At 45.4% G+C, this 13,567-nt stretch overlaps 1 protein-coding gene across 3 annotated transcripts in view; it reads right to left on the bottom strand.

Moving 5' to 3' along the window:
* Nucleotides 1-210: 210 nt before the first annotated feature.
* The window catches only part of FAS (Fas cell surface death receptor), a 40,467-nt gene continuing 27,110 nt past the window's right edge, over nucleotides 211-13,567 (bottom strand). For all 3 annotated transcript variants that reach the window (XM_033943664.1, XM_033943665.1, XM_033943666.1), the window contains exon 9: nucleotides 211-1,526. In XM_033943664.1, coding sequence (XP_033799555.1) covers nucleotides 1,165-1,526 — 362 coding nt within the window. In that variant the 3' untranslated portion in view covers nucleotides 211-1,164. The remainder of the gene's footprint in view (nucleotides 1,527-13,567) is intronic.

Below are 13,567 nucleotides of genomic sequence, written 5' to 3'. Positions count from 1 at the left end.
CCCAACAACTCTGAATCTATCAAAACAGCCAATAGTAGCTCTCTGCTCTTGGTAGGGGGAAGAGTCTATAAAATGTAGTAATAATAATTATAACAGTTTATATACCGCAATACCGTTAGTTCTATGCGGTTTACAATAGATTAAGCGAGGTACAAATTGATTGAATTTAAGAGGGGGGAAGAGGAGAGTTAATAATAGGACCGGAAATGCATTGTTGAGGAGAAATAGATTAATAGGACAGAGGAATCACTATGGAGGAGAAAGAAGATGGGTGGGTCAGTTGTCTAGATACTTTAGGAACAGTTGAGTTTTTAGATGTTTTCTGAATTCCTCAAAAGTAGTGGGCGAAATAAGTTAATGTACAGAGTTTCTCTGCTGCTATGACATCGAAGGCCTGTTTTCTGAATTTCGACACTTTGAAAGATTCAGTGAACACAGAAATCCCCCATCCTCACATGTAATTCTACGACATTTAGACATCTAGTGGACATGGTTTGGGACAGATCGCGGGTGTGTTTTTGTGATACGCTTCACCAATCTCCTCTAGGTTGTTACAGCATAATCCCCAGCCCTTAAAGTGTTGGAAATGCATTACTGGCATCTCAGCAGTCCTTTAGAGGCCCCGTTGACAAATTCAGCCCTCAGGATGGAGTTGAAGGTCTTGTTTTCAAACTGTAAGCAGACCCTTCTGGCTTATTCAGCTCCTATTTACCAAAGTCACTCAAAGGTAGAGCACCACTGCCATGCCCTAGAAATCCACTGGCTTCAGGGCAGTTTTTATAACTAAGAAGCCATGTAGCGTCACATTACAGGAAGAGGTATTAATTAAACTGAGTTTCTGTCTACTCTGTAAACATCAGCTAGCTGATAACACCTTTGGCAACAGAGATGTCCTCTTTAGAATCCTCCAGTAGAGCATTACTTTTTTTGAACAGTATCTAAGGCTTTAGTTAGAGATGATTGTTCTTCCTTAGCCTTCTGACTGAAACAAAGCCAGTAAAACATACCCAATTTTTGAACACCACTGAAGAAAGTCAAACTATGGGAACTAGAATGCAAAACAACAAATTAGCATTTCCAAAGTAGCCCATCCTTTCATACTACCTTAAAATGCATGATTAGAATTTCTATTTTGTATCTCCTGCTTCTGTATTGCGCATTTCTTCAAAGTCCTTCTTCCATGCTCTGGAGCCCCCTTTCATTTCTGTCTTCAAGTGACGTACTAGAAGAATTCACATTCTCTTTACCATTGGAAATAGATACAGTTCCCATGATATCATCGGCAAGAACATTTAATCTTAATTTTTTCAAATCGCCAATCAGGGTACGGCAGGCTCCTTTCTTTCCATGGCTCTGATACCACCTCTCTAGTAATTTGAACTTCTGCTCCTCTTCTTGATTTTGATTGTTGTTAAGAATTGCTTGTATCTCGGCTTCCTTGAAGCCCTTATGTCGAATAAAATTCAGCATCTCTTCCTTTGTGAATTTCTTAGACATCTCAGAGAGATGACATTGTAAGTCAATATCTATAGAAAAACAAGACACAAATACTTATACCTTTTGTTATTCTTCCCCTTGCATGTTCTCTTTCTCTATATCAATTGTAGTTCTAACCCTTCCTTCCTTTTTGTTCCCGTTTGTCAAAGTCTTTAAAAATTGTTACTACTCCTGGTTTGTTTTTGTTTAAAACGTATTTTATTTAGCACATTGTTTTAGCGTTTTTGTACACCGCCTAGGGGGCTTGATCGGGCAATATAAAAAATTTTAAATAAACTTGAAACATACCTGACAGCAATGTCTAATTTGTTTCAAATGTAAATAGTTGCCTACCTTCCTAAAACAACACATAGAGGGGCATAATCAAAAAAAGCGTCTAAGTCCCCTTTTGGCCTAAGTCCCTAAAGGTTCAACCCAGAAGCAGGGAAAGTGTCCATAACCAAAACAAACATCCATGTTTTGATTATGGCCTTCCTCTGCCTAAACACCCAATCTCCACTACGTCTACAAGTACCCCCACAGCACGTCTACACTTTTTAGCCATAATGAAATAAAAACACGCCTAGGCCACAAACGTCCAACAGAAGGGCTTTTAGGCGAAGGAGGAGCCAGTCCTTCGCCTAAAAGCTGGATTCTGTAACCGGTGCCTGTCAAAAACAACACCGGTTACAGAATCCCCCCAGGAGGTGCTCCCTCCTGGCCCGATATTGTTGGGGAGTTGGCAGGGCAAGAGGGCTTGGGCTCCCTCTTGCCCCAATCGTGTCGGGGGTGCCGCGGTTGGCTGGGGCAAGAGGGCTTGAGCTCCCTCTTGCCCTGATGTGTGTGGGGGGGAGTGATGCATCGCGGCAAGAAAGATGCCTCATCTCCCCTACTGCAATGCCATCACTCCTCTACCCGAACTGCCGCAGGTCGTGGCAGTTCGGGTAGAAGAGTGATGGCATCGCGGTAGGGGAGATGAGGCATCTCTCCTGCCGCGATGGTTAGGTTGCCGGGCCGCTGAACTGATGGCGCCAACGGCCATCAGTTCAGCGGCCCGTTTTTCGGCACTTAGACCTGGTTTTATTTCGTCTAAGTGAAAAAGGTCTAAGTGCCGACTAAACTGTATTGGTTATACCTGTTGTACGGCTAGGTGTAGGTCGGCCCACCTCCCGCCCACTTCCCGCCCTTTCCCCTCCTCTAAACACACCTCTTTTCTCTCTGTGCGTTTAGAGGCAGGGGAAAGGCCTAAGTTGGTTTTAGATACGTCTAAAAACCAGCTTTGGTTATGGGTACTTGGACGATCAGGCTTTTTGATCGTCCAAGTAGCCATTTAGGACACTTTTTAGACGTTTTTCTTTTTTGATTATTACCCCCATACTATTTTGCACCACCTTTTCAAAATCAGGCACACTGTTTTATTAATATATGTTTTGAAATTAGAAATCGTACAGATTTCACCAATTACATGGACTTATAAACTTTGGGCTGTTTTTATCAAAGCATGGTAGAGCTTTTTACCGCAGGCTGGTAAGGTAAATGCTCCAACGCTCATTCAATTCCTATGAGTGTTGGAGCATTTCCCTCACTGGCCCACAGTAAAAAAAAAAACAACAAACAAACCCCAAACAAAAGAAGCCCTTTGTGCCAAATTTCCCTAAACGCAAAAAGATGAACTTTTAGCCAGAGCTGAGCATCAAATATATCCAGCTCCAAACTGAAAATTATTTATTTATTTTTCATATTTACAATCTGCTTACTAGTGCTACCCGATTCACGATTTGAATCAATTTAAAACAACAACAACAAAATATCGGCTTCCCGATTCGGCTGACCTTCCCCCTCGATCCCTAAAGCAGGAGCAGCAGCGCTGCTCTTGTTGGCTGGCCGCTGCCGCACCTGCTTTAGAGGGCGAGGGGGGAGGGTCAGTCGGGAAGTGCTGGTGTCCGGCCACCCCCCGGCATCCAGCTTCCCCCATGGCACCCAGCTTCCCCCTATGGCGCCCCTATTTACCTAATAGGAGCAGCCTGCAGAGAAGATCGCGGTGCTAGCGATCTTTGCAAACTGCTTCAATGCCGTTTCCTCCACCGCGAGGTGCGCAGTCCTTCGGGGTGGGGGTAGGACAGACCTTCAGGGGGGGTGTATGCAGGCCTTCAAGAGTGGGGGACAGGCCTTTAAGGGGGGGACAGGTCTTCAAGGGGGACAGGCAGAACTTCAGGGGTGGTGGCACAGGCCTTCAGGGGGGGACAGGAAGGCCTTCAGGGGTGTGGTGCAGGCCTTCAGAGGGGAGGAGGGCCCTGGTGTAGAAGTACACGGAGGGAAGGGGGGGTTCAAAGAGACGTGCATATGCCGGACTTTGGGGGGAAGAAATAATGGGTCTAAAAATAGAGGAGAGGGAGAGAGATGATGGACAATGGGATTTAGGGAGGGAAAGAACAGAAAGGGAGAGATGGTGGACCTTGGGGTGGTGGGGGAAGGAGGGAGAGATGCTGGATAAAAGGGTAGTTGAGAAAAGGTGGATCTGTGGATGGAGACGAAAAAAAGGAAAGATGCCAGACCTTCGGGGAAGGGAAACGGAAGGGGAGGACAGAGAAGACAGATGGATGGTTAGCACGGAGAAAGAAGAAAAAAGGTGACCCTGGCAAGCAAGTTATCAGAAAACAACCAGAGCCTGGGACCAACAAAATTTGAATAATGACCAGACAACAAAAAGGTAGAAAAAATAATTTTATTTTCTGTTTTGTGATTACAATATGTCAGATTTGAAATGTGTATCCTGCCAGAGCTGGTATTAGACCGCAAATGTGAGCTAGGATTTAACAGAGAGAGGAAAAGTACATAAGAACATAAGCAGTGCCTCTGCTGGATCAGACCAGGGGTCCATCTTGCCCAGCAGTCCACTCATGCGGTGGCCCATCAGGTCCAGGACCTATATAGTGATCTCTATCTATACCCTTCTATCCCTTTTTTCTTCAGGAATTCATCCAATCCATTCTTGAACCCTGATACCATACCCTGTCCTATCACACCCTCTGGAAGCGCATTCCAGGCATCCACCACCCTTTGGGTGAAGAACTTCCTAGCATTGGTTCTGAATCTGTCCCCTCTTAATTTTTCTGTATGCCTTCTAGTTCTTGTAGTTTCTGAAAGTTTGAAGAATCTGTCCCTCTCCACTTTCTCTATGCTCTTCATGATCTTGTAAGTCTCTCATGTCCCCTCTAAGTCTCCGCTTTTCCATGGAAAAGAGCCCCAGTTTCTCTAATCTTTCAGCGTATGTATTTCAGCAAGTATTTTTTGTTTATTTTGTTTACACCACAGCACCAGTGTGGTTAGGAGAAGGCAAAGGGGGTGAAAAGGCTATAAAATAAACCCACAAGGATATTTGAAAAAAACAAACAAAACAAACAAAAAAAAACAACAAACACCCAATTGGGCAGGAAAATCGAATTGAAAAACCAATTCAATAGGCTGAATCGAATCGAAATTTTTTTTGCCTCCATCGGGCAGCACTGAAGTGAAATGGCCTGAAGTTAGGTGCCTAGTCGATCTAGGTGCCTAACTTAAATTTCTTAATTAGCTCAATTGGCGCTAATAAACAATTTTAAAATTAATTGTTTGGTAGACGCCTAAGAGAAAGTAGGCATGGTTTGGAGCGGATTTGAGGCATGGTTTGACTTAGGTGCCAAAAAACAAGGAAAACAACCCCACGAAAAAAACTCACAATAAAAAAGTGGGAATGGAACATTACACATCAACCAGAGATAAAATAATCGAGGTTTTATTCTAACACAATGAAACAATGAACATTCTGTATGGAAAATTATAACATCAAATCCAATCTGTATATTAGACCCGACACGGTCTGTGTTCAGCTTTAAAGAGCCTGCCTCAGGAGTTGAAATTGGCATCCAGTAGATGGCACTCTTGTAATATCAAAGGTGTTTCAAACATCTGATATTCAAGAAACTTTGCTCTTACAAGCTTCACATACACATGGGTCCCATACAGAAACATTAGACTGAACAATACAGATTGTATTTGATGTTAGGGTCTACTATACAGATTGAATATAATGTTATAATTTTCCAAACTTACTTATTTGATTTTTTATAGAATAAGATCTGTACTTCCCTGAGTTTGTTCAGTTTCTTTGAATTGTGAACAGCATAGAACTGGAAGGTGTTGCGGTATACAAATAAAGTGTTTTTATTTGATAAAATTGACCAGGAAACAGCATTACTGACATTTTCAGATGTGACACGGACAAGAGGTCATAGCCTGAAACTGAGTGGCAGCAGGTTCAGGACAAATGTCAGGAAGTTCTGTTTCACACAACGAGTGGTGGGTGCTTAGAATACTCTCCCAGAGGAGGTTGTGGCAGAGACTACTGTTCTGGGTTTCAAGCGCAAGTTGGATGCACACCTTCTTGCAAATCACATCGGGGGATACGGGAAATCCGGGTCTCCAATAAGGAGCACCTAACTGGGCTTCCGCATGTGCGGATCGCCGGACTAGATGGACCTAGGTCTGATCCTGCGAAGGCGTTTCTTATGACTTATGTTATTGCCTTTCTAAGATGCTGCAGTGGGAATTGAACCTGGCTCTCAGGCCACTGCACTAACCATTAGGCTACCCTTCTACCACTAGCCTAACTTAAGAAAGTTTTGAACAAATTCCTGGAGGAAAAGTCCATAGTCTGTTATTGAGAAAGACATGGGGGAAGCCACTGCTTGCCTTGGATCGGTAACAAGGACTGGTATTACTCTTTAGGATTCTAGAATCTTGCTACTATTTGGGGATTCTGCATGAAATGTTGTTACTATTTGAGGTTCCAAAATCTTGCTTCCTCTGAGATAATGGAATGTTGCTACTCCTTGGGTTTTGGTCAGGTACTAGTGACCTGGATTGGCCACCGTGAGAACAGGCTTGAGCGACCATTGGCCTGACCCAGTAAGGCTGTTCTTATGTTCTTATGGGTGTATATGCAGGCTGCTATGTCAGCCCCTGTCCTGTTGTAACTGCAGATGCCTAATTATTAAAGATATGTGCATGATTTATATATTCTATAAGGTATGTACATACGTTTGTGTGCTGCCCAGGCTCTGCTCTTTGCAAATACACTATGCAAAGCTATGAGCATTTTACAGAATAGCACAAAGGCACAAATTTAGCAAATGTGTGTGTATTTGTGCACATATACATGTGTCTAAATGTAAGTGTCAGCACCTACTTTATACCCCCCTCCCTATAGACGTCCAATCTCGAGACTGCTATAGCTTCCAGCATTCCTTCCAACAACTGCAAACAGTGCAACTAATTCAGAGCCCTGTACTTAAAAAAAGCATTTCGGGGGTGGGTGGGAGGGAGGGGGAAATCAAAGCAATCACTGGACTGTGGAGCTCCAGATCATAAATATGATTTATAAGGACAGGTGACAGCCGGGACATCAGAACTTGAGTAGCAGAAAGCAACAGCAAAACATGCAAAAAATGAAAGCAGCAATGCAATGGATGGCCTGGAAAGTGAGGGGATTGTTGGTGGCTAAGGGGCCTGGGGAGTCGGGCCAGGAGCGCAAGATCCGTGACAGAAGGAAGGAGGGTTCAGAGGGTAGGGTCAGCAGCATGTGGAAGGGAGAGCTAGACAGTAAGACCAGCAGAATAAGAACATCAATGCAAAGGGAAGAGTCAACGACAGAGGCAAGAACGTGACTGGCAACATAGAGTGGGGGGACAAGACTGACACTGCAACCAGTGGCAGAGCGAGAGAACGGTAATTTGGGGGAGTGAATCCAGTTGCATGAGGAGGAAGAGGCGCTGAGGGGTAAGATTAGAAAGGGGAAGCCAGAGAATGAGAGCAGTGACACGAGGAGGGTAAAACCAACATGAAGGGGGATGGACAGTACAAATGGGTATTGATTAGTGTGGATTTTGTTTATTAGTGCATCTTAAAAATTTTAATGCACACTAAATTGATTTAACATGCACTGACTGAAATGAATTTGTAAAACAAAGCAAAATGTGGGAAAACTTCAGGATAAAACAAAAAATGTACACGTTTTTGCCTGCACACAAGCAGCACAATTAAAAGAGTGCAGAGGTACAAAGTACTGGAAGACCATCGATGGGACATGCAACTGTTGGGTGATAGGAGAAAAGAGAAAAGGAGAAGAACAGCTTGGAAGAAGTGTAAGAGGAAGGAGCTGGTTTTTTCCAAATGTACTGTAGAAAAGCATTCCAAGACAAAGCAAGGGGATCCATGCCGACTTCTATAGTGATGATAGTCTTTTTGGATCTAACCTATTCTCTCCTGACCTCACTAGGCTAAACTTAGCACTACAAAAAGTTTTTTCATGCCTCTGCGACCGTCTTTTGTTTCATCTTTCCTAAACCACCACCTGTTGGATTGCAGGTGAACGTCCCATTCCTTCCCTGGCCCCAATAAACAATAACACTTCTGTCTCTCTCGTGACTCATTTCTGATACCTCAGCTCAAAAGCTATCCTTTGATCATCATATTTTATCATTGGTAAAATCCAGACAGTGCAAGGCCAGCCGAAGGGAGACTGTAGGAGCTGTGCCTAGTCGTGAGCACATGGTGGAAGAGTCCTGAGCACATGGCAGAACAGTGAGCGGAGAGTGTGCTAGCAGGAAGAAGCAGAGAGAGGAGCAGAGAAGGCGGTGCTAGCAGGGGAAGAGGCGAGAGCTAACTCCGCCCACCCCTGACGTCACCAGCCAAACTCCCCCATAAAAGGGGACGAGCCAACAGCAGAGAGTCCACAGTGCAAGGCCTAGTCCTGAGCACATGGTGGAAGAGTCCTGAGCACATGGCAGAACAGTGAGCGGAGAGTGTGCTAGCAGGAAGAAGCAGAGAGAGGAGCAGAGAAGGCGGTGCTAGCAGGGGGAAGAGGCGAGAGCTAACTCCGCCCACCCCTGACGTCACCAGCCAAACTCCCCCCATAAAAGGGGACGAGCCAACGGATGAGCGCCTTTGCGAAGAGCCTTGAGAAGGGCCTTGTACAAGGCCTAATCTAAACTTTTCATTCTCATATACAATCAAACACACTCACAAACTCTCTAGTATCTCTATCTTCCTCTTTCTCCTTGCATACTCTCTGACATCTCAACCTTTCTCTATACAGAAATAAATCTCTCTAACTTGCATACTCTCTGACATCTAAACCTTTCTCTTTACAGAAATAAATCCCTCTAACTTGGAAATGGCAGGGAGGACACGGAGTACCAAAGCTACTATCAAGATCGACACTCCAGCATCCGGAGGGACCCAGGGGATGGTCAAGGTCTGTACACAAAAGGCAGAGGGCGACATGGATCAGAGGGCAGAGGTCTCAGTTCAGACCGAGACCTTCCCCCCCCTCCCAAAGTGCACTACAGTCTCTACGCAGACAGAGGAGCTAGGAAACTTAGGCGAGGATATCTTGCAGGAACTACTGAGCCTCAGGGAGGAGGTAAAGCGCCTGAGGAGCATCAGGGATGACGAGGCCTTCATCGACGACGCCATCCTGGAACTGTCACACATCACAGAGAGAACCCATGACAGGTCCACCCTCGACACGCCCAAACCTACAGCACTAAACACAACGATTGGAGTAAAGGAGATGATTGGAAATGCTGGCCCCTGGCAACTAGTAACATCCTCTACGGGCAAGCGAAGTAAACCCACCTCATTCTCACTCTCTTCTTCTTCTTCTTTTTCTCTTTCTCTTCAACAGGATAGCCGTTCATCAATACCACAGCTAACTCTCAGAAATAGATTTCAGATCTTACAGGATGGAACCACCGAGGAAATAGCAGAAGGGACTCATGAGGATACCCAGCTCACAACGTCAAATCCAGAGCACGCAGACCAGCCCCCTCAGAAGGAACGAAGAGTGGTAGTCATTGGTGACTCCATGCTAAGGGGCACCGAGGGACCAATTTGCAGGCCTAATTTGCAGTCAAGAGAGGTCTGCTGTCTCCCTGGAGCCAGGATCCAGGATATTACCACTAGCCTAGACAAAATTCTAAAACCTAATGATCATTTTCCCATGTTTCTCATCCATGTAGGCACAAATGACACTGCTAGGAATGCCACAGAGAACATCCCCAGAGATTTTGGAGCGCTGGGAAATAAGTTGAAGCAGATAGGAGCACAGGTGGTCTTTTCATCAATTCTTCCAGTAAGAAACAAAGGCAGAGCTAGAGAAGAGCGTATTCAACGGACTAACGAATGGCTCTGAGAATGGTGCATAGAAATGAACTTTGGATTCCTAAACCACGGCAAGATGCTCCAGGGACTACAAGGACCAGACGGACTCCACCTAACCAGAAGAGGTAGAAACGTATTTGGACATCGATTGGCCCGCCTACTCCATAGGGCTTTAAACTAGGTAAGTTGGGGGAGGGTACATACTTATATCCTAGAGCAGTAAGAAACCACCCTGAGGAGGCAAGTCGCACTCACACTACCAAGTCTAAGATAAGTACCAATGATATCCACAATAATTCAGGGAGAAATATCACTGATAATTTAGGAGCCACACTAGCTCGTAAAGGAATCTCTTCACAGATATGGAGGGCTATGTATGTTAATGCATACAGCTTGGGCAATAAAATTCTAGCATTAGAGACTGAGATAACAAACGCCGATCTTGACGTGATAGCGATATCCGAAACCTGGTTCACGGAATCGCATGGGTGGGATATGGTTATACCAGGGTACAACCTACTTCGTTGTGACCGAGAGGGTAAATTGGGAGGAGGAGTAGCGCTATACACTAAGGAAAGCATCAAAACCACCAGAATCACAGATGTTAGATACACCGGGGAATCCCTCTGGGTGAACATGGCCAGAGGGAATGAAAAATGCCTATACCTTGGGGTGATATATAGACTCCCAGGCAACAGGAGGACAAAGACATGGAATTAATCGAGGACATAGAGAACAACACACTGCGCAGGGACACAGTAATGCTAGGAGACTTCAACATGCCAGATGCAGATTGGAACACACTCTCCGCGACTACGGGTAGCAGCAAAAGAATATTAACCTCCATAAAGGGTGCACGTCTCAAGCAATTGGTATTGGAGCCCACCAGGGACCAGGCGTTACTAGACCTAGTTCTCACCAACGGAGATAGCGTCAAGGAAGTCTCAGTAGGAGACACACTGGCCTCCAGCGACCATAATATGGTATGGCTCAACCTCAAGAAAGGTTTCCCTAAGACAAACACAGCAACAAGGGTTCTCAACTTTAGAGGCACAGACTTCAACCCCATGGGAGATTTTGTCCATCAGGAGCTACATAAACAAGCAATATCTGACAATGTGGAGGATATGTGGTCGTCTCTGAAGTCCATCCTACACGAAGCAACAGACCGATACATAAAGACAGTAAGTAAACGCAGGACAAACAAAAGACCCCAATGGTTCAGTAAAGAAATTTCAGACCTAGTTAAACAGAAAAAAGACGCATTTATCACCTACAAACATTTAGGCAGAGATGGGGCGAAAGAGGACTATCTAGACAGATCTAAAGCTGTCAAAACAGCAGTCAGAGAAGCCAAACTCCGAATGGAGGAAGAGCTAGCACGGAAAATTAAGAAAGGGGATAAATCTTTCTTCAGCTATATTAGTGACAGGAAAAGAAACAAAGATGGGATAGTACGCCTGAAGCAATCGGACGGTAACTTTGCGGAATCAGATTCTGAGAAGGCAGAACTACTAAACAAATACTTCTGTTCAGTGTTCACCCGCGAAGCGCCGGGAGCTGGTCCACAGCTGCAGACAGGAGATAACCAGAAAGACCCGTTTCAAGATTTTGAATTTACGCCCAGTAGCGTCTATGACGAACTATCAAGACTCAAGGTAAACAAAGCCATGGGACCGGATAACCTACACCCCAGAATGCTCAGGGAGTTAAGGGAAGTCCTGGCAGAACCATTATCTGTTCTTTTCAATCTTTCCCTAAGCACAGGAAGGGTCCCCTTGGACTGGAAAACCGCCAACGTAATCCCACTCAACAAAAAGGGCTGCAGGACAGAGACAGCAAACTACAGACCAGTGAGTCTCACGTCTATAGTGTGTAAACTCATGGAAACACTGATCAAACAGAATCTTGACACAATCCTAGACGAAGAAAAACTGCGTGATCCACACCAACACGGGTTCACCCAGGGCAGATCCTGCCAATCTAATCTGATTAGCTTTTTTGACTGGGTTACTAGACAACTGGATGCTGGAGAGTCACTGGACGTGGTATATTTGGACTTCAGTAAAGCATTTGATAGCGTCCCTCATCGAAGATTACTGAACAAGCTGAAATCGATAGGATTAGGAGACACTCTAACTACATGGGTTGGGGATTGGCTGAGTGGTAGACTTCAGAAGGTGGTGGTGAACGGTACCCCATCCGAAGCATCGGACGTGATCAGTGGAGTGCCGCAGGGCTCGGTCCTGGGCCCGATTCTATTTAACTTATTCATAAGAGATATGACGCAAGGACTTAGAGGAAGGGTATCACTGTTCGCCGACGACGCCAAACTTTGCAACATAGTAGGCAAAAGCTTATTACCTGATAATATGACACACGACCTACTGTTGCTGGAACAATGGTCAACTACTTGGCAGCTAGGCTTCAATGCTAAAAAATGCAAGATAATACATCTGGGTAAGAGAAACCCGCGTAGAACTTATGTACTAAATGGTGAGACCTTGGTTAGGACCACGGCGGAACGCAACCTAGGGGCGATCATTAGTGAGGACATGAAGGTTGCCAATCAAGTGGAGAAGGCTTCCTCCAGGGCAAAACAAATGATGGGGTGTATCCGCAGAGGTTTCGTCAGCAGGAGACCTGAAGTTATGATGCCATTGTACAGAGCCATGGTGAGGCCTCACTTGGAGTACTGTGTTCAGTTTTGGAGACCACACTACCGAAAGGACGTGCTGAGGATCGAGTCGGTTCAGCGAACGGCCACCAGGATGGTCTTGGGGCTCAAGGATCTCACGTATGAAGAAAGATTTAAAAAAATTGCGGCTGTACTCACTTGAGGAAAGAAGAGAACGGGAAGATATGATTGAAACATATAAGTACATCATGGGACACATCGAGTCAGAAGATGATATCTTCTGGCTCATGGGACCCTCGACCACCAGAGGGCATCCGCTGAAAATCAGGGGAGGGAAGTTTCATGGCGACTCCAGGAAGTACTTCTTCACCGAAAGAGTAGTGGATCATTGGAACAGACTCCCACTCCAGGTGATAAAGGCCAGCAGCGTGACGGATTTTAAGAGAAAATGGGATACTCACGTGGGATCTTTAAGGGAGTAAATTCAGGGGAGGGGATACTTGGAATGGGCAGACTTGGTGGGCTATAGCCCTTTTCTGCTGCTTTTTTCTATGTTTCTATGTTTCTATGTATAGAATACTTCATATATGTTTAGATGAGGCTCTTCAAAAGATGGTATGATTTATTAAAGTCTAAATCGAATTACTGCGACAGTATATTCATAAGCTTTCCTCGCTACCAATTTCATCTGCAAACTGTCCAAAACACAGCCATCTATATTCTTTCTCATGCCCCCCACCAACCCCCCAACACAGGCTGGAAGGAGGTTCAAGAGTACTGTTCCCTCTAAGCTGAGGAGATTTCTCCCTACAGTCCTGCCAGTGTGTGCGCGTGTGAGTGGGGGGGATGTTTCACTATCACATTTTCAATAGTGAGAGACAGGCAAACTCTACAGGACTCTGGGGAGGGGGGGGGGGGTCTAAGACGATTCAGCCTCAATAATTTCACAGCTGTTGAGCTGACGGTCCCTCTGTGCCACCTCCCCACACACACACCCAAAAGCGAGCCTGCACCTCTCCCAAGCTTTTGATTTGGCATCTCTTCCTCACTGCTTTCCTTCAGGACACCTCTACTGTACGATTTGGTGTGTGGAGGGGCAATGCTCCCCCAAAAAAATTATACCCTTGGGGGCAATGCCTTCTCCTCCCACTCCCCCCTCAAATTCCAGCACCTCTCCCTCACAGCTTTTGATCTGGCATCTTTCCCTTGCAGCTTTTCTTCTCCAGCCCCGAGAGGATGATTCAGCGCAGC

Source organism: Geotrypetes seraphini, chromosome 4 (assembly GCF_902459505.1).
Source record: "Geotrypetes seraphini chromosome 4, aGeoSer1.1, whole genome shotgun sequence".
Classification (NCBI taxonomy): domain Eukaryota; kingdom Metazoa; phylum Chordata; class Amphibia; order Gymnophiona; family Dermophiidae; genus Geotrypetes; species Geotrypetes seraphini.
This window is presented reverse-complemented; position numbering and strand designations above follow the sequence as displayed.